Genomic DNA, 21,582 nt, shown 5'->3' with positions numbered 1-21,582 from the left:
CAGTTTATTCCTACTCTCTGGTTTCTGTCCGTTAACCAATCCTCAATCCATGCTAATATATTACCCCCAATTCCCATGAGCCCTAATCTTGTATAATCACCTCTTGTGTAGTACCTTTTGAAAATCCAAATATACTACATCCACTGGTTCCCCTTTATTTACCCTGCTAGTTACACCCTCAAAAAACTCTTAATAGATTTGTCAAACATGTTTTCCCTTTCATAAAACTGTGTTGATTCAGCCTAATCATATTATGATTTTCTAAGTGCCCTGTTACTAGTCCTTAATAATAGATTCTTGCATTTTCCCTGCTACTGATGTCAGGCTAACTGGCGTATAGTTCCCTGTTTTCTCTCTCCCTCCTTTCTTGAATAGTGAGGTTACATTTACTACTTTCCAATCCATGGGGACCGTTCTAGAATCTATGGAATTCTGGAAGATCAAAACCAATGCATCCACCTCTTTTAAAACCCTAGGATATAGGCCATCAGGATCAGGGGATTTGTTGGCTTTTAGTCCCAATAATTTCTCAAGGACTTTTTCTTTAATAATCTTAATTACTTTAAGTTCTTCACCCTACACCCCTGGTTCCCCATTATTTCCAGTATGTTTTTTGTGTCTTCTACTGTGAAGACAGATACAAAATATTTGTTTAACGTCTCTGCCATTTCCTTATTCCCCATTATAATTTCTCCAGTCTCTGCCTCTAAGGGACCCACGTTTACTTTCACTAATCACTTTTTACATACTTGCAGAAGTTCTTACAATCTGTTTTTACATTTCTTGCTTGTTTACTCTCATTATCAATTTCTTGGTCATCCTTTGCTGATTTCTAAAACCCTTCCAATCCGCAGGCAGACTACTCTTTTTTTACAACATTGTAAGCCTCTTTTAATCTAATACTATCCTTAACTTCTCTAGTTAGCCACAGTTGGATCACTTTTCTTGTTTTTATTCCTCAAGAGTTTTTATTCCTCAAGAGTATGTATATTCGTTGAGAATTATGAATTATTTCTTTAAATTTTCACCATTGCTTATCTACCGTCATATCTTTTAATCTAATTTCCCAATCTACCTTAGCCAACTCGCCCCTCACACCTACGTAATTGGCTTTGTTTAGATTTAAGACCCTAGTTTCGGACTTAACTACATCACTCTCAAACTCAATATGAAATTTTATCATATTATGATCACTCCTCTCCAGAACTATAAGATTACTAATTAACCCTGTCTCATTACACAATACTAGATCTAAATAGCCTGTTCCCGAGTTGGTTCCTTGACATATTGTTCTAGAAAACTGCCTTGAATGCATTCCATGAACTCGTCCTCCAAACTAATTTTACCAATTTGGTTTACCCAGTCTATATGAAGATTATAGTCCCCCACAATTATTGCATCACCCTTGATACATGCTCCTCTAATTTCCTGATTTATACTTTGTCCAACACTTTAACTACTGTTAGGGGGCCTAGAAACTACTCCTATCAGTGTTTTCTGCCCCTTGTTATTTCTTAGCTCTACCCATACTGATTCTACATCTTGATTTTTTGAGCTAAGATCCTTTCTCACTACTGCCTTTATCTCAACCTTTATTATCAGGGCTAGCCTCCCTCCTTTTCCGTTTGCCTATCTTTTTTAAAAGTCAAGTACCCTCGAATATTTAATTCCCAACCTTAGTCACCTTGCAACTACGCCTCAGTAATAGATACTGGATCAAACCCATTTATCTCTATTTGTGCCATTAATTCATCTATCTTGTTACGAATGCTTCATACATTCAGATATAGCACCTTTAATTTTAACTTTTTACTGATTTTTCCCCTGATGTGACTACCAAATTTGGTGTACAGGTTTTACCATTTTGTAAGTCACATCTCTAACCTTAGTTATTTTACCTGCATTAGAAAATAAAATGCTAAGCTGCAGCAATTAGCCAAATTTTCATCTTTTCAATTTTTAGTAAATTCATTTTTAGGTGTTTAAAAATTGTTCTCCATACCGAACCAAAATAGGCATCAATAATCAATTCAAAATGAAATGGAGTTGCAGTCTTCCTGGTTGTTTTTCGCTAAAATGTTAAGTAACGTTGACATTGAATCTCATTTTGCATTTATAAAACTGTTTTATAGAAGCATTTGTCATTTTTAATTTTAGAACACATTTTACTTATTAATTTACAAAACACTCATTGTGTAGGTAGCACGCCAATCCCATATGACCTAACTAGTGAGCATTGAAGCATACAGAAAACTGAAGGAAAGTGCAATTTTATTTGTAAAGACTATTTTTATAGTTACATTGCCAAGGAAGTTGATGGATCCCCCTTCCTCCCACAGTGTGAATTTCATGAAAAAACAGTTTGAGAATTTTCATTCCAATATTAATTTATCAGTAGTTTTTGGTTTAGCACCAAAAAACAGAATTCCTAACTTTAACTCACAGGCTGTAGTCTGTACATGAATTAAATTCATGTTACCAGAAAATACGCAAGTAATGTGAGGGCTTGAAATGTATAATGTATAAAATGAGTACTGCAACCTCATGAGATAAAGTCCAATGGAAACCACATCACAACCGAAACATGGTGTACCGCACAAAAGATTCTCATCTTTACCAAAACAGGCTGTATAAAACATTTTTTTTGAGGTCATAGGACTGGTATCACTGCCAGTAACCTGTGAGTCATCAAATCTCTTGGAGTTCTATTTTCAACTTGTCACATAGATCAAACAGTTTGCACACCGAAGACAGGGAGGTTATATGTGTCCAGGTTACACACTCACCCGTGGGAATCCTAGCCAGTATTAGCAAAGGGATGCTACCAGAGATGCCAAGTAGACCATAGCTAAATCCGCTTAGTATCAGGGTGACCAATAATATGCTTCGTCTTCCTACAACATCGCTCCAGGAACCCTAGTCAAAAGAAATAGAAGTTTAACTGCTAGTAATTTAAATTACCATCTCACACCTTAATCAGGATGAGATCCACATTGTGAACGTGGCTCTAAGCATTCAGAAATACTAACTCCTGTTGCCAAAACCACTATGGCTGTTTCACTAATAGGAGAGTAGTGCCCGCCGTCGAGGAAAAAGATGGCTTGATGGCAGCTAAGTTCATTTACTGCCAGCATTTTATACCATTGGAGCTCCACATTTAGAGAATTAGAAATAACAGCATTAATTTATTCTGAATGTTCTCTGCTGGTAATGTTTAATGTACAATATGCCAAATAAGTTTTTCAGCAATTTGGCTCTATTTTCCCATTACAGGTATAAAATTCACAGTTCCATGAGGCAGAAGATAGCAGCATGCCAGGCATAGATAGTGGGGGCCCTCTGCTGGTTAACTGAGATTTTGCATTATCTGGGTGCAGTACAGCTATGCTAAACCTTGTAGAAGAGTGTGGAACAGCATTTAAGAACAGTAAACAAGGTAGATCTCAAAGAAAAAGAATCGTCAAAAGCAGCAGCTGGTAATAACCTTAAAATCTATTACAAAGAGTTCACCACTTTGTAAGTCGCAATTCTATTTTGGTTACCTTTTTAGTATTAGAAATAAAAAGCTAAATCAATTGATAAATTTGTATCTCATATCTAGAGGGTGTCAGAATGTACATCAGGTTGTAGTCAACCACAGACACAAATTATGGCTTTTTAAAAAAAATCCCAAACTGGTGACTGTTGCCTCTGCCCATCACTGCATCCATAATAGAGCTGGATAATTTAAGGATTAAATCCAACCTAGGCTTACTATCTTGGTTCAGTGTAGATAATTTAAAGTAAAAGTGGTATTTATTTTGGAGGTTATCGGTCATATTTTATTGAAATTGTGAAAAATGTAAAATTGTGCTCATGAAGATGATCAAATCCTGGATTCAGAAATTTAGTGCAAAGCGGTCAAATTTACAGACATAATAAAACTAGGAGGGGTAGTGGAGTTGGAGGAGGCACCTCAGTAATTACAGAAAGAGTTGGACAAAATACCTAACTGGATGGAACTACAGGAAATGAAATGTAATACAGACAAGTGTAAAGTGTTGTAAACTGAAAGGAAAGATGGGCAACACGCATATTCCATGAATGGTGTTGAAAAAACTAAGGATGAAACAGAAAGAGACTGAGGGGTCTTAATACTCAACACTAAACATGTCCAACCAATGTAGAGCAGCAACTGACAGAGCCAATAGAAAGTTGAACTACATAGCCAAACAGAAGACTATGGGGGAGAAGGGTTAAAATTGAGGCCAATATATCAGTTTAGCTCAGGTGATAGTGGTCTTGTATCTGAATCAAAGCTTATGGATTCAAGCCCCATTCTAGGATTTCAACACATAAATTAGGTTGACAGTATAGTACTGCATTGTCAGAGTTGTCTATCAGATGAGATGTTAAACTGAGGTCCCATCTGCCTATTCAGGTGGATGTAAAAGATCCCGTGGCATTATTCAAAGACCAATTTCATTCCTCAACCAACATTACCGAAACAGATCAGCTGATTATTTTACGGTTGGTTGTGGGACTTTGTGCAAATTGGTTCCCATGTTTACCTGCAAAACAACAGTGACTATATTTCAGAGTAGTAGTAAGGGAGTGTTTCACTGTTAGACGCTCCGTCTTTTGAAGGAGATGTTAAACCGAAGCCCCATCTGTCTCCTCAGGTGGACGTAAAAGATCCCATGGCACTATTCAAAGAAGAGCAGGGAAGTTCTCCCAATGTCCTGGCCTACATTTATCACTCAAACAACACCTAAAACAGATGATCTGGTCATTTATTTAATTGCTGTTTGTGTGACCTTGCTGTGCATGAATTGACTCCCACATTTCCTACATTACAACCATGACTACACTTCAAAAGTACTTCATTAGCTGTAAAGCGCTTTGGGACGTCCTGAGGTCATGAAAGGCGCTATATGAATGCAAGTTCTTTCTTTCTTTTCTTGACCCTGAAACACTTTCCTGAGGTTATAAAAGGCACTATATAAATGTAAGTTTACTTTTTCTTTATCCTTCCCCAACAATGTATTTAAACCCCAACCTCAATAAAGGACCACATTAAAAAGGATTTTACTGTGACCTGAACAGGTGGATGGCACCTAAGTTTAATGCCTCAAACAAAGGACAGCACCTCAGTCAACACAGCACTGGAAATGAGCCTACAGCTCCTCTGATGGCTTGGTGGGTAAAGTCATGTAAAGTATGTAGCACTAATTCATACAGACCAGAGTGCAGGTTTGATTCCTGATCCGTACTGTGAGCTGTCAACTCGGGCTGCAGTTGAAATCCTATAATTAATGGCTTCAGCATCCCTGAGTTAGGGAGAGAGAGAGGAAAAAGCTACTCATTGGTACCCAGTAACACCTGCTAAAGTATTTGTGTGTGGATTTCACATGACGATAGGATGGGCTCAGTTCTGATACCTCCCACCATCTGTACAGACACACCGGGGACGGCTAATACCATAAACCCAGTAGTGCCTATTTTTTAATTCACTTGTGTGTTTCATACTTTCTGGCATTGATTTTAACTCCCCCCACCCCTCCCTGATTGGGGGAAACGGGGGGGGGGGGGGGGGGAGGGCGGAGGGAATTAAAATGGAGCAAGGGACTTACCACTCCTTTCCCACCTCAATCTGACTGATTGCAATTTTAAATTTCAGGCGGCAAGGACACCCGTCCAATGCCGGTGGGGTCCTCTTTAAATATGCAGATCGGGCTCCGATGGCACCATCGCTGTCTGATTTGCGATTTTAACCTGAGGCCTGAGTGGTGAGCAGTGGTGGTTTCCCTGCCTGTCCAAACCTGACTGGAACAGCATTCAGGGCCAGAAGAGGCCAACAAGGTAAATTATTACATTACATAAGGGCCGAGAAGCTGCTTTCCGCTGACTTCCCAGCCGTTTTGGTCAGGAGTCGGTAAGTGGCATGCAACCATTAAAACTGGCCAGGGCTTGACATTACTTTTGCTTCTGGATGTGCAGCCTGCTTTGGGGCTCGCGCGCACCTTTCCCACACTCCCATTAAATTTAGGGCCTCTGTCTCTAATACAACTGGAGTTTGCTACTTGTACTTCCTTTTGTATTGCAACTTTAATAATGTACTTTCTTATTGTCCTCAATTACTACATTATTTTATATAGTTTTTTTTAATTCCCCTCCTCAAGGTGATGAGCCTAGACAGGTAAATCTTATTTTTTCATTCGCTTGTGTGTTTCACACTTTCTGGCTATTAGACAGTGGAGGACATCACAAACGCAAACACAGCTTTATTTTTACTTGATGTCCACAGATGTATACTTTCCAGTCTGGGCTACCAGAAAGAGATCAGCAGTGGGAGTCTTGGCTGACTTTCCCCTCATTAGACTCATTGGTTTTGAGGAAAATTGTATCCCCACTGCTGTCCGAACTGAGATCAGCTAACTAAGAACAGAGCTGGCATTAACCTAGGAATTTTGGACTTGCATGCTTAGTGCTCACCAGGTGACGCCTTTTAAACTAAATCCATGATTGAGACGATGAAGGTTATTCCAGAAAATGTCCTCCACACAGTATATACCTTTGCATTTATACTTTCATAGACCAACTGAAAAATGTTATTGTGCCTGACATTTTAAAAGTAATACTTTAAAAGTTCAACTGTATTTAGAGTTGCTTTAGCTGTAAGCATAGCACCAGTTTCATTCCCATTTCATTCTGCAAACCAACTCTGTTCTATTTAAAGACAAGTGTCATTAAGTCAAATGATTCATTTCAGTGGGGCAAATTTCAAACATTGCTTCAAACAGCTGCTTGCTGACATGCCAAGAAGAGACAGAACATGTGGTGCAACGGATTCCCGTTGAATTAATGGCCCAAATTTTACACTGAAAATAATGACGAGCCTATCAGCACTCACCATTATTTCAGTGCAAATGGTAGAGCAACTTCTGAAGACAACACATGCACAGTTAAACACAGAAATCTGGAAATTACTCTACCAGATGCCCTGCACCTCTGTCAGCTTCACAGGAAGGACATCTCGCCGGCTGACTCACCGTTCAGATGAATGGAACGGCGTGAAGTTCCTGCAATGCCCTGATGGTATGAAATAATCACGCCAAAAGAAGGTACGTCAAGTTTTTTTTTAAGTCTAAGCACACTTTAAACGGTGTAGTAAGTCTTAATGACTGCCAAACAACCTCTCTGGCACTGAAAATTAACTTTTACAAGTGTAGAGTCTCATTCCTTCAGATTTTAATTGTTGTTGAACATTTAAATTTTTAGTTTTTTAATTTTTCTTACTCTCTCTTTATTTTGCTTTCTGTACCTGATCTGACACTGAATTCACTATTCCCACTTACACTTCCTGGTTCTGACTGAACAGCTTATTAACGATGCTTCAATCTGATTGGTTAAGGGGATACGCAGCTGCTTGCCCCGTTCACACAGGTCCCAGAAGTCCAGGAGAGGGCACCACATTGGATTGAGGGCCCCATGAGAGGAACTTGCCAAGTGCAAGTCTACCGCACGGTAGGCGCCGTTCGTTCGCTGCTCAGAGCAAAATTCGGCCCATTATGTTCATTACATTTCTTCCTACAAGAATTCAAAGACTGGAGTTTTACTTTGGTGAACACAGCGGCAGTTATGAGACACTCAATGAAGAATATAACTGCATAAAGTCTTGGATGAAAACATGTTAATTGAAAAATGTTTGTAACATAACCAAAACAGGATCCTCTTTCACTTTACTGCGAGGGGACTGAAATTCCAGCACCAACATGAATAATTGGTGTACTACCAGTTATAGATATGGCTGAAAAGTTGTTATTTCTAGACATAAACAGTCCAAACCACAAATGTCCTCATTTACTTGCAATGAAAAATACACCATTATGATCAATAATGTCATTTTCAAAGAGCAAGAGAAGCAATAGCTTTGGTGCATGCCAAGGAATCTCGCAGGCCTCATTTAAAGCTTATATCAATGGGTCCATTAACTTGAAAATATCTAAAGCCAGTTATAACAATAGATTTTGCTGATTTGATTTAGGATTTATCCACCAATGAGGCAACAGCACTAAGAACACCCGTCCAGACTCATGAAATTCAAACAGGAGAAATTGGCTAGTGAGAAATACACAAACAGAACTGTGTTGCTTTGGCTCCTTGGGCCGAATTGCCAGGGCTCAAGGGCGGGAAATGGCTTATAGGTCATAGTTTGGATATCCCTGATTTAAATCAAGTCTAGCAATATAATTGATTTGTGTGGCCAGAACTACACAAGAATGCATGAAATGAAGAAAACACTATCAGGCTATCAAGCTTGCTCGTTATGCACTCTGCCTTGCGCCATTTCATTTCCTGAGGAAAAATTCTGCAACATTTCTCCCTGATCCCCTAAGTTATTTATTAAGACCCCAAAATATTTAACTAATTTTACCTAAATTATTCAATCCAGCTGGCTGCTTTACACGGTGGCCATTTTCATGGTCCCAGTCGCTTAGGAACCAGAGTTCTGTGTAGTAATTAATATCTGTAGCTGCTTTTATAGTGGCACTGTTTTAGTGTAGAATCCAGGAGACCAGCCTGCATAAGCCAGCTCCCAGCATTTACACTGTTAAATCTAACGCCCTTATCCAGGTAACTGACTTGTAGGCCGATGAAAAACTGGGTCTATGATTTTGTTGCCAGGATAAAGGAACTGGATTTAGCAGTGTAAATTCCAGGGGCTTGCTTACAAACATTAGTTTTCCGGAATAAGAACTAAAACAGCTTTCACTTGGAATTTCCATAAGAATTCTCCCGATTATGGTGGGAGATTGGAAGAACTCCTGTGAAAATTTTCCACCTTATATCTATACTCATGATTCAATCCCACTCCTACCCAAGTATTTACTTAGCTACTTTTTGAAGGGGTTATTGACATGGCATCTCCTGCTCTAACTCCACATCCCTAGCAGGATGGTGTCAGGTCATATAAAACTCAAAGCTGTGATCATTGTTAAGCAAAGTCAATAACATAGCCCTTGTCTACTTAAACTTTTATTCTAACAATGTTGTAAGATGCTTTGAGCAATGTTTTGCTACTTGTGAATAAAAACATCCAAAATAAAAAGAAGAGATAAGTGCTAAACAGAATACCATTTAATCACTTTAGGTAGAGGTTCCTCAAGAGCTCAGTGTGTAAGTGTATAATGTGGTGTGGTACTGAGTGATACTGATCAGGAATGTCCCAGGTTCAATCCCTGGTCTGTACTGAGTTATCTGGCGTCAGTCAGGGAAACATACAATAGGCTTCAGTGTCCACGAGTTAAGGAAGGTAGAAACATTCAGTCAAGGTTTCACTTCTGATCACGATCTAGTCACCTCTGCACATCTAGGTATGGCCATGATTGAACTGGGTCATGATTGTTCAATAGGCTGCTGATACTTCCACATGAATAATGGCCATTTGGTGACATACTGTAGGGCTGTCTGCAACTGTCTCAACCTTCAGTAGAAAGGGGGTATAGCAAAAAAAATACATTTGCTGTACTGAATAATTAAGTCTACTTTGTATGGAAAGTTTCATTTGGCAGAGGAGTTGATAATGACAAGATAATTTAAATTTACTAAAATGCTAATTGCAATTTTAACTTCTATTACTGAGATGTGATACTTACAATTACTGTGCTGGAAAAAAGTTGCAGCAGTCCATACACAGAACCTGAAATAAAGATGCATCCACTCAGTTTTAATGCAACATGCTATTACTTGTATAAAGTCTACTCCCCCACCACCCCAAATTATAGTATTCGGTAGTACCTTAAAAGGAATCAAACCCGTGATTATATACTGTCTCACATGCAAACAAGCTAAACTGACTAAAAAATTGTCTTCTGAAATAAAAGGCAGATGCTCCTCGAGTTAGAAGAGATGGTAGAAACCAGTACCAAATCTTCTATGGCATACTCTAGTCCTCCATCTGGAGATCTATCAATGATTGACAGATGTAGAATTGAGGTAAGTTACAAATGCCTCCAGAAAAGGAAGTCCAAAAGGAGGAAGCATTTTCCTCGCAGTCCCAATGTCTCCTAGAAAAAAAGATGAGCCAAAATATATATTTAAAGCCTGAAAAAAATGAATCCTACCAGCACAATATCAATAGTGGGGCATCTGGTCTAGTGGTAAAGTGTGAACCAGAAGCATTTTAGGAATAATAAAGAAAAGTATCAGTCAATTGGAATCTTACCTCACTGAGGACAAGGATCTTATTTGCTTATGGACAATTCCCCGCCCTCCTCCCAAGAGACAAACATTAAAAGTTGCTAGCTTAAAGCTGCTCTCACCATTGCTGCAGAACCAAAATCGCAAAGTCGATAGCAGATGCCAATTACAGCCGACCCAATGCCATGGAACACTCAGGAGCACTAATCCACGAGCACTCCAATAGGCAGACACTGAAAAAAGACTACCTGGACTTAGGCTTAATATGACCATCTGAATAGAGGGCAGTAATCAAGATACCGATCTGTAAATCTACCCTCTCCCCAACATTTAAACATACAAACAAGGTACTCAAAATGGTGACTGTGAATAAAATAAACTTCGAAGCTGGTTGATCTGTTCACCTAAATTTTTTTTTACCTGCCAATTTTCTCCTTTGATCTCCTCCCCTCAAACCTTTTTTTCCTGACGGTGTCATGCTACTGTATAGTTCCACGGCTGGCCATAGTTCTCTTGTACCTCACCCAAGTTGATACTTGAGCTTGGAAAGTGAGCGTTGGCAGACCATTTGAACATGAGGAGCGTCATAACTGAGCTCAGTGCTGTTCTAATAAGTAATCCACTCATGCATACGAAGTAATTGAACAGGAGAAGGAACCATAGCCAAATTTCCGTCCTCTTTTACCTGGATGGTGAGGTTAATTGTATTGCCCTCCTCCCCAATGTCAAGGCTAAAATCAGTTAATGCAGCAAAACTATGCATCAAATCTGGAACCTCACTGCTCCATGTTGCTCAGCACCACAGCATGTAGTTCATTTATCCTCTGAGCCATCAGGGCCATTCATTGTTTATTTTTTTTAAAAACAGACTCCACTCAAAAAATGTTTTCTAAAGTAAAGAGTTAAACAATAAAAGGCAGTTCAAGTTAACAATTATTTGTTGAACACTTTATGTATAGAGTGCGTTAACATACTGACCTACTAGTCCTGCTACTGTTGAGCTTCCTCCGAGAAGCTTGATGTGTCGACTTAATAAAGGAACTACCATGCTCACACCAAATAAATCCTAAAAAAAGCACACACACAAAATAAATAAAACTAATAAACAATATCTTGATAAAATACAAACATAGACACTTTCAATGTGGATTGTGCAGAGTGGGCTTCAATACCACTTCAACCAGCTATCAGGAGATGCAGGATCTGTTTCCGACCCTATCCATGAAAAATCTTACTTCAGTCAAAAACCATTGAAAATCACTTAACTGAAGCAAGCAAATCTGTATTGGGATGGTATGGGGCTTCTTATGTAATGCAATGGTGCGTATCCAACCTCATAAGATCAGAACTTTTAGGAATAGGAAAAGACAATTGGGCCAAGCAAACCTGAGCCTTTTTAAATAGATCAAACTTATATGTGGGCACCATATCCCTCAATCCTTTCTCTCTCACCAGAAATACATCTAGTTGTTTCTTGAACCCAGTGTCCAATCACTTTCCTTAGTAACTTATAACAACATTTTTAATCCTTCGGATGAAAAAGTTTTGCTGACTTCTCTCCTTACTTCTAACTTCCTAATTTCTTTTTACTTCTGCCCTTAGTATTTGAACTTTAATTACAGTGAACAAAGTATGAACAGATACAGAACAACCTCATAAACTAACATAAGCAATATACCAAAATAAAGAACAGTATCTATGTGTGGATCACTCTGCACTAACACACTAGTTTTAAAATGAGTGGGTAGTAGAATATAATATACTATAACTTTAGTGTAGCTGTTAGTCTGCATTATGTAACTATCTCATGTTAAAATCAACGCATACATTATATATGTGAACTAAGATGGGCTGAGACACTTAATTCAGAGTGGATATGTGACAAGTCATTTACATAAGTTTCCATGGTGTAAATACCAATGAAATATACCACTGTAAATACCACTGTATCTACTGTTAAATGCCACTGTGGTTACTTGATGCCACCAGATTCTTGCTACAAGCCTATGAAGTTGGATTTCCAAAGTAGGCTGTGTGAACTCAAACTGATATCTAGCCATTAATGGGGATGTGATAATATAAGAACATAAGAACAAGGAGCAGGAGTAGGATGAGCCTGCTCCGCCATTCAATAAGATCATGGCTGATCTTCGACCTCAACTCCACTTTCCCACCTGATCCCCCATCACTTGATTCCCTTTGTGTCCAAAAATCTATCGATCTCAGTCTTGAATATACTCAACGACTCAACATCCACAGCCCTCTGAGGTAGAGAATTCCAAATATTCATGACCGTGAGTGAAGAAATTCCTTCTCATCTCGGTCCTAAATGTCTGACCCCTTATCCTGAGACTATGTTTCCTAGTTCTAGACTCTCCAGCCAGGGGAATCAGCCTCTCAGCATCTATCCTGTCAAGCCCACTTAGAATCTTATATGTTTCAATGAGATCACCTCAAGGCCAACATAGCATTTTCTTTCCTAATTGCTTACTGTACCTGCATGTTATCTTTGTGCTTCGTGTACAAGGACACCCAAATCCCTCTGAACACTAACATTTAATAGTTTCTCACCATTTAAAAAATATTCCGTTTTTCTATTTTTCCCATCAAAGTGAATAACCACATTTCAGTAGAGGTCTCGCATCAGTTACTTTGAGAAATGCTAATGGGTTCATTAAATGCTAACTGAAATGTAAGAAAATAAGAACCAACAAGAAAAGATTGAATAAAAAGTAAAATACTGCAGATAATGAAAATCTGAAACAAAAACAGAAAACACTCAGCAAGTCAAGCGGCATCTGTGGAGAGAACAAAAATCAACATTTCGGGTGTCAGCCCTGGCTCAGAGGTAGCGCTCACAGGCCAGAAATTTGAGTACATAATCTAATGCTGTCACTTCAACTAAGGGAGTGCTGCAGTATCATAGGTGTGGTCTTTGAGATTAGACGTTAAACCAAGGTCCCAATATCCTTTCCAAGTGGATATAAAAGATCCCACAGCACTAATCGAAGAAAAGCAGGAAGTTTTTCCCGGTGTTCTGTCCAATATTTATCCCTCGACCGACATCACTAAAACTGATAATCTCGTCAATTATCTCATTGCTACTTGTGGGGCCTTGCTGTTTCGAAATTATCTACTGCATTTCGCTACATTACATCAGTGACTACACTTCAAAAAGTACTTAATTAGCTGTGAAGCATGTTGGGACGTCCTGAGGTCGTGAAAGGCTTTTAGAGATTAAAATTGAGAAATAGTAAGGGACTCCATTTTATACAAAAGAATTACTTATATTCTTATGTTCCATTTTAGAATTGAAAGACTGCAAAAGTAACTAATAGATTTTAACGTCGAGCTGGGGGCGGGGATTTCTGGACAGGAAACCCGGAAGTATGGGTTTGCTGTTCAGTCAGACGATTTTGACATAGGGACGTCTTTCAATTTTTTTCACTATGCTGCACGCCTGACAGCCAGCCAGATTGACAGGCTGGTTGTCGGATGGGACAGCAGCCAGGGAGCGGATGCCAGGAGGTAAGTCTTAGATCGGGGGGTGGGGGGGGTCAGTCACCGGGGGGGAGTGGGGGCTCGGAGATCGCGGGGTAGTGGGGGCTCGGAGATCGCGGGGTAGTGGGGGGTCGGAGATCGCGGCGGCGGGGGGGGGGGGTCGGAGATCGCGGCGGCGGGGGGGGGGGGGGGGTCGGAGATCGCGGCGGCAGGGGGGGGGGTCGGAGATCGCCGCGGCGGGGGGGGGGGGTCGGAGATCGCGGCGGCGGGGGGGGGTCGGAGATCGCTGCGGCGGGGGTCGGAGATCGCGGCGGCGGGGGGGGGGGGTCGGAGATCGCGGCGGCGGGGGGGGGGTCGGAGATCGCGGCGGCGGGGGGGGGGTCGGAGATCGCGGCGGCGCGGGGGGGGGGTCGGAGATCGCGGCGGCGGGGGGGGGGTTCGGAGATCGCGGCGGCGGGGGGGGGGGTCGGAGATCGCGGCGGCAGGGCGGGTCGGAGATCGCGGCGGCAGGTCGGAGATCGCGGCGGCGGGGGGGGGGGGTCGGAGATCGCGGCGGCGGGGGGGGGGTCGGAGATCGCGGCGGCGGGGGGGGGGGGGGGGCGGAGATCGCGGCGGCGGGGGGGGGGTCGGAGATCGCGGCGGCAGGTCGGAGATCGCGGCGGCGGGGGGGGGGGTCGGAGATCGCGGCGGCGGGGGGGGGGGTCGGAGATCGCGGCGGCGGCGGGGGGGTCGGAGATCGCGGCGGCGGGGGGGGGGGGGCGGAGATCGCGGCGGCGGGGGGGGGTCGGAGATCGCGGGGGGGGGGGGGGTCGGAGATCGCGGCGGCGGGGGGGGGGGGTTGGAGATCGCGGCGGCAGAGGGGGGTTGGAGATCGCGGCGGCGGGGGGGGGGGGGTCGGAGATCGCGGCGGCGGGGGGGGGTCGGAGATCGCGGCGGCGGGGGGGGGGGGGTCGGAGATCGCGGCGGCGGGGGGGGGGTCGGAGATCGCGGCGGCGGGGGGGGGGGTCGGAGATCGCGGGGGAGGGTCAGAGATCGTCGGGCATGGGGGATGGGTGGTTGGTCGATCTTGTGAGTAGGATCGCAGCAGGTAGGCTTGTTGGGCCTGGAGGAAACACTCCTCCTGCAGGCAACAAGTAGTGCCATAAAGGCGACAAGCATGGATGCATTTAAGGGGAAGCTAGATAAACACGAGGGGGAAAGGGATAGAAGGATATGCTGATAGGGTTAGATGAAGTCGGGAGGGTGGAGGCTCGTGTGGAGAATAAACACCGGCATGGATCTGTTGGGTTGAATGGCCTATTTCTGTGCTGTACATTCCATATAAAAAGGCACTTAGCTGTTGTTCCGGGATCTCTCGCCTCATCTTACGTGGCGTGAAGCAGAACACCCGGGAATCCAGCCCCCAGAAGTTAAAAATAAAAATGCTGTTAAAATGGAGGCACGCAGCCTCCTTAAAAATTTTACTGACCGACCCGCCTCCTAAAAGCGGGTTGGTCGTCGACCCCTCGACCCGTCTCCGTTAAAACCGTAAGTGGGCAGGTTGGAGATGGGTTTTACTTTTTTTTTTACAATTTTTACCTTCCCACCCGCCCTCAACCCACCCATTTGTTGGGTTAAAATTTAACCCTATATGTCTTTACAAAGGTTAACTACAGCATTCTTTAAGGCCAGCTGGCACATGCTTACATTTAGACTCACCTTATCACACCAAACTGGAGACTTAGTTATCAGTACATGCCTTGCTAATTCTAAACATCAATATTTTCTCAATAGAGACAATAAGACATCAGAATGGAGATCGAGACTGCGAGATGGATCATGGATGCCGAGGCCTATAGGAATAGCGCAGCTAGAAACTGTAGAAATGGAGTGGGATAGGTGGGAAGAAATCAGAAGGGGGAAGAAGTTGGAAGGAGAGAGAGACAGTTGAGATCAACTGTTCTTCCGTGTTCACGTCTTATGTAATCATGATGTTGGCCATGAGTATGTTGGATCATTTAACCTTTAATAAACCTTCAAGTGTTTGACTGCATGTTGAAATCATTCTTAGCATACAGGCGCAGGACTTTTTTTATATACTAAAACAAAAATACATTCCTAGCAAGTTGCAATATGAATGTAAGTTCTTTTTTTCTTTTAGCTTGTTCCTCAAAACTGGAAGATTAACAGCATTTAAAAAGGAACAGGAACAAGGGAAAGGGGAATGGGGAAAATAAACAAAGATCACATGCAGGGAAGCAAATAGAATGACTTGCAAAATGCTGAGATGATGTTTAAATAATGGAAGATATTTGCATGAGGCAAAAGGAGTCATAATGAGAGAAATCTAAGCAATAAAAGACAAAAGAAACAACAAGACATAGAGACTGTGTGAATAGCTAAAGGTGGATAGCTAGTTAGAAAGGGAAGCATGAAAAACTGCGGGCTCCAGTGGCCCAGGAGTCCGATGGTGAAAAAATGCAGATCGATGCCAAGGATGCAGATCCTTGATGGGTGAGTTGGGGGGCTCTACATGCACTGACCCACTCCTTCCCCTGTCAGAGCTGCCACCTTTTGGATGAGACATTAAACCCAGGCCCCGTCTTCCCTCTTGGGTGGATGTAAAAGATTCCATGACACTATTCAAAGAAGAGAGAAGAATTCTCTTGATGTCCTAGCCAACATTTATCCATCAACTAGCATCACTAAAAACAGATTAACTGATCATTTATATCATTACTTTTTGTGGGACCTTGCTGTGTGCAAATGTGCCTACATTACAACAGTGACTACAGTTAAAAAAAATTATTGGCGATGAAGCATTTTGGGGCATGCTGAGGACATTAGAGGTGCTAAGCAATTTTTTCTTTAATGCTAGCTCCTGGAAGGAGAGGAAAAAAAACAATGCCCAATTTCAGGAAAACTCTGGGAAATTCCTCCCTGACTCCATAAGACAGTCAAGCAAGCTCCTGGAGACCATGGTAATCGTGACACATCACTAGACATACTTATATAACTCTCTCAACCCCCACACAGTATGTTCCAATGTACTAAGGAATAGAGGATTGTACAGTATCAGAAAAGACTATTTATATCCATCAGGCAAGCTCCAAAGGTCTCACAGTTCATATTCTTCAATAGCCTAAACTGCCAAAAATATATCCATCACCCTCTTGAAATTTATAACATCCTGCTTCCACTTCCTCCCTGGGTTGGCCATTTTATGTATTCACCACCTTCTGTATGAAAATTTTTATCTTAAACTACGTATTCATTTTTTTGTCTAAAGTTGAAGCCATGTACCCTAGAGCTTATGTTAATATTGAAAATCTCTCTAGGATCCAGTTTATCAATTTTAAGATCTTAAGTACCTCAATAAAATCACTTCTAAGCTGTTTTCCCCAGTTTTAGCATGCCTAATCTTTCCTCTTAGCATCAGTACCCAATCATATTTATTAATTTAGTTGCCTATCTTTGTACTCCATCCAAAGCCAGGATGTCCCCTCCCCAATGGTACGATGCCCAGAATTATACACGAAACTCAAGATGGGGGCAGACTGGCTGTTTTGACATTGATTCTACATGACCAACAGTAAGCAGGGCTTCTCCCCTCAAACCAGACCACTCCCAGAAATCAACTGGAGTATTGTGTCCAATTCTGGGCACCGCACTTTAGGAAGGATGTGAAGGCCTTAGAGGGTACAGAAAAGATTTACTAGAATGGTTCCAGGGATGAGGGACTTCAGTTTTGTGGATAGACTGGAGAAGCTGGGGTTGTTCTCCTTAGAGTAGAGAAGGTTGAGAGGAGATTTGATAGAGGTGTACAAAATCATGAGGGGTCTAGACAGAGTAGATAGAGAGAAACTCTTCCCATTGGTGGAAGGGTCGAGAACCAGACGACACAGATTTAAGGTGATTGGCAAAAGAACCAAAGGCGATATGAGCAAAAACTTTTTTACGCAGCAAATGATTATGATCTGGAATGCGTGCCTGAAACGGTGGTGGGGGCAGATTTGATCGTGGCTTTCAAAAGGGAGTTGGATAAGTACTTGAAGGGAAAAAATCTGCAGGGCTACAGGGAAAGGGTGGGGGAGTGGGACTAACTGGATTGCTCTTGCAGAAAGCCGACACAGGATCGACAGGCCGATGGCCTCCTTCTGTGCTGTAACCATTCTATGATTCCAAACAGACTGCCTCACCCTTTGACCTGCATTACTTCTGGTGCAAGCACTATCATGCCCAGAGAGCTGGATGTGTTAATGGACTCCTTCTGAGAATCCCTACGTGGTCAGTTTTCAGTAAAATATTAAGATGCCTACGTGGCAAAGAAGCAGAATGCAAAATGGTTAGAAAGGGTTAATTAGTTAGTAACTGAGATTGGTACAGGTGGCCTGGCCTCCTGCTGGGCCATATGTTTGCATAGTCAGCAGGTTTGCATTGTCTTATCAATGTAGTCTTTGATGTGATTCAAGGACTGGTCTGAATGTCTCCATGTTTATGGAAGATCAATATAGGTAACGAGCTTAGCCAAAGTTGAAAGACATTCCAAGTTGGGAGATAAGGAACAGAAGGAACAGGAAAGAACATTCCAGGTGAGTAAGTATCCCCTTTGATGTCTAACAGCAGCATGATCAGCACATGGACGATCTATGATTGGCCGGCAATTATGTAACCTCGCATGGCAACCTATGCCCGGCTTATGATTGGTGTTGACCCTCGTTAAGTATGTTCCAACCCCTATTGATCTGTATAAAAACGTGTGAATTTCTGTATGTTTCTTGTTCTTGCTCTGCCAGCATAGAGGGACTCTATCAGGAGTCCAAATCAATGCTGCAGACTAAGAACCCTGCTATTAAAGTTGCGTTGAACTTTAAAATGTATTCGACTCAGTTTTTACTGAACCAGGCTGAGGGGAAAGAATCTGGATCGTCACTTCCACAAGCACTATGCAACTGAAATGTACAACAGCTTCATAATACATGTAAATGTAAAAAAAAGTGGCTAGTATAATATTATGCCCATGTTCCTTTCTAAGCTTTTCCGTGCTAATTCTCTCCCCTTGTATATTTATGTCACTCATTTCTTTGCCAAATATGCAATACTTTATATTTGTCTGTATTAAATTTTATTGGCATTTCCCTGGTCATAGGAACAGAGGAACAGGAGCCCCTCAAGCCTGTTGGGTAACCAAGATTTCACATAAAGGCCCAAGTAAAAAAATATATATTTGGAACTTCTTGTTGCTTCATTAGTTCTCAAACTTAGAATAGTTTTTAAATCAGGGCGATTTATATGTATGCACATAAACATAAACATTTCTAGTAAAGGCAGTTTAAAAGTTAATGTAAGTGGAATGTGACAAAGGGAGAGGAATTCCTGAATCGTGGACAGCCGTGGTGGGTATCCATCAGAAGTGTTGACAATGTAGTAGCAGCAGGTGTTCAAATCCCTGTCCATCCAGTGGAAATTTAACAAATAGGCAGCTTGTGAAATTGAAAAAAAACTTATGGAAAATCCAGACTTTTAACTGTTGGAACCTTACTTGTAAATTTATCCAAATGCTCACCCAGACTAAATATATGTCAAGGAGTATCCCACGGCAGCGGGACTTTCCAGTTTTATTTACTTTATTCACTTCCTCCTGCACGTAATGCTTTGTAGCTCTCATTTTTTATGGTAATCAAATATAAATAAAAGTTTTACATATTGTTACATGTGATCATAGCCGGGACAGCTGTGTAAACAATACTTAAGATCTTTCAGAATCATGGAGTATAATACGCTCTTTTTGTTTTTATCAACCTTGATTTAATTCAGTAAGTTAAGGTCAATAAAAAGGTTCATTACACCATAACAGATTTTACTTCAACAAGGCGCCATCGGCAAAGTGATTATATCTCAGTGTTTGAAAAGATGTTAATGTTTGCGGCTCGAGGCCGTGGTGATTTACTTGACAGCAGTGCAGAGAATTTACCGTCACAACATACGGAAAATGCTGTTCTCTCGGACTGGTGACTGACCACCGTTTTATTAAAGACCCCACTTCCTGTTCGCAGAATTATCACAGGCAAACACAGCAGAGTGCAAGACACGTCTTCCTGAAACAGTGCCCTCCCCTGATCCTAGTTACGTGACATATGTAACTTACCAAAAATCCCACCACATACACACACAACACCAGAGACGGGCGGCCGGGGGCACGCGGCCTACGCCAGCAGTCCGGCCCCATCGTCCGGGCGCGACCGTTACTGACTCGCGGGGACACGCGCGCTCTCATTGCCGACAAATAGAACTCGGTGTGAGCGATCGCGCTGCAGCCAGGCTCAGCGAACGGAACTGCGCATGCGCATTCCACCCAGCAGCTAAATTCACTGACCACATTGCAGCTGTCACAAAACGAGTGACAACATTCTGTAGTGGGGCAAAGGAACGGGTAAAACTGACCTTTATTTTACCTGCATTCTCGACTTTTTAACATGAGAAAGATTCCGTTTATTCCAGATCAGTTGAAACATGTTACTTTTACATGAGTAGGTCATTGAGTCATAGAATTAGAATTTTACAGCAGGAGGTGGATATTCACAGAAATTTAACAGATTTTTAGCACATCAGGAAGTAATTTGACCCTTCTTGCCTACACTGAATTTATACCCCTCTTGATATGCATGGCAACTGTCAACTTTTCACAGGCTGGTCCATATGTTAGGCAAAAATCAGCGTGGACCTACTCCCTTCCCTCTCAGGGCCGCTCCTACTAATGGAGGGGCGTCCCAGCCCTGCATATTTTAGGCGGTGATTCTCACAAGAACAAAAATTCCCACTTCCAGTGTGCCGCAGCTGGAAACACTTCAAGCAGCAGGACCCGGGAGCAACGCTGAGAGCGGAGGGAAGGACAGGGATGGATGACTGTGAAAGGGGAATAGATAGAACAGTTAGAGAGGTATGTAAAAATAACAAGGCAATAATACTGGGTCATTTTAACTATCTCAAGATAAACTGGAATAAAATAGGGAGCACTTATTAGAATGCAGCTTCCTAGATCAGGATGTTTCTCGTCAACAAGGAAACAAGTTCTGGGAAATGAAGTGAGGCAAATAACTGATGTAAGAGTAGAAAAACATTGAGTAAATAGTGACCATATATAGTTAAGTTCAATATGAGATTGGAAAAGGATAATAAGTTAAAAATAAGAGTGCTAGACTGGAAAAAGGCAATGTTTGGTGAGATAGATCATCATACATATGGGAGAGGAAGTAGAATGACCTGTAAAGTGCTTAAAAGGAAAACAGGAGATGGTTAAATGGCTAAAGTGACATTAACAGGAAGTGATGTCTACCAGGTTCACCCCATTTCCCATGCTCTGCTCTCACAAACGCGATTGAATTCCCCGTTGTCCTCATCTTCCATCCTACCAGTTTCTGCATTTGCAGATCATCTTCTGCCAATTCTGCCACCTGCAATATGATCGCACCACCAAACACATCTTCCCCTATCCTCCCTTCCTCTCTTTCCAAAGGGCCCATTGCCTCTGTGACACCTTAGTTCACTCTTCCACCATCCCACCATGTGCTTCCTTCCCCTGGCAAGTGCAGGAGATGCAGCACCTGTCCATTCACCTCCCACACCAATGTCTAGAGCTGCAAACACTACTTCAATGTGCACTTCTCCAACTAATATACTCTTATCCTCTACATTGGGGAAATCAAATGCAGATAAGATGACCACTTGGCTGAGCACCACTCCGTTCTGTCTGCAAGTGCGATCTGAGCTCCCTGGCACTTGCCACTTTAATTTCTAGTCCCACTTTCACTCTGACCTCTTTTTCTTTGGCCTGCTACATTTTTCAATGCAAGCTTGAGGAACAGCGCCTTATCTTTCTATTAGACCCCCATGGTGGGGGACTCACAAACCATATATGTT

The 21,582-nt window shown here is 42.2% G+C and overlaps 1 protein-coding gene and 1 long non-coding RNA gene across 2 annotated transcripts in view; one reads left to right on the top strand and one right to left on the bottom strand.

Annotated features, from left to right (window-relative positions):
- The window catches only part of mfsd9 (major facilitator superfamily domain containing 9), a 30,756-nt gene extending 10,778 nt beyond the window's left edge, over nt 1-19,978 (bottom strand). Inside the window, exons 1-4 of the mRNA XM_067986211.1 lie at nt 19,811-19,978; nt 11,161-11,248; nt 9,639-9,682; nt 2,787-2,916 (exon numbers count right to left, since the gene is read on the bottom strand). Of these exons, the coding sequence (XP_067842312.1) occupies nt 2,787-2,916; nt 9,639-9,682; nt 11,161-11,248; nt 19,811-19,939 (391 nt within the window). The 5' untranslated portion in view covers nt 19,940-19,978. The remainder of the gene's footprint in view (nt 1-2,786; nt 2,917-9,638; nt 9,683-11,160; nt 11,249-19,810) is intronic.
- On the top strand, nt 13,579-15,707 carry LOC137322515 (uncharacterized). The gene is made up of 2 exons (XR_010963148.1): nt 13,579-13,710; nt 15,457-15,707. It is a non-coding gene; the product is annotated as an uncharacterized lncRNA (long non-coding RNA).
- Nucleotides 19,979-21,582: the final 1,604 nt, after the last annotated feature.

This window comes from Heptranchias perlo, chromosome 6 (genome assembly GCF_035084215.1).
Source record: "Heptranchias perlo isolate sHepPer1 chromosome 6, sHepPer1.hap1, whole genome shotgun sequence".
In the NCBI taxonomy this organism is placed as follows: domain Eukaryota; kingdom Metazoa; phylum Chordata; class Chondrichthyes; order Hexanchiformes; family Hexanchidae; genus Heptranchias; species Heptranchias perlo.
This window is presented reverse-complemented; position numbering and strand designations above follow the sequence as displayed.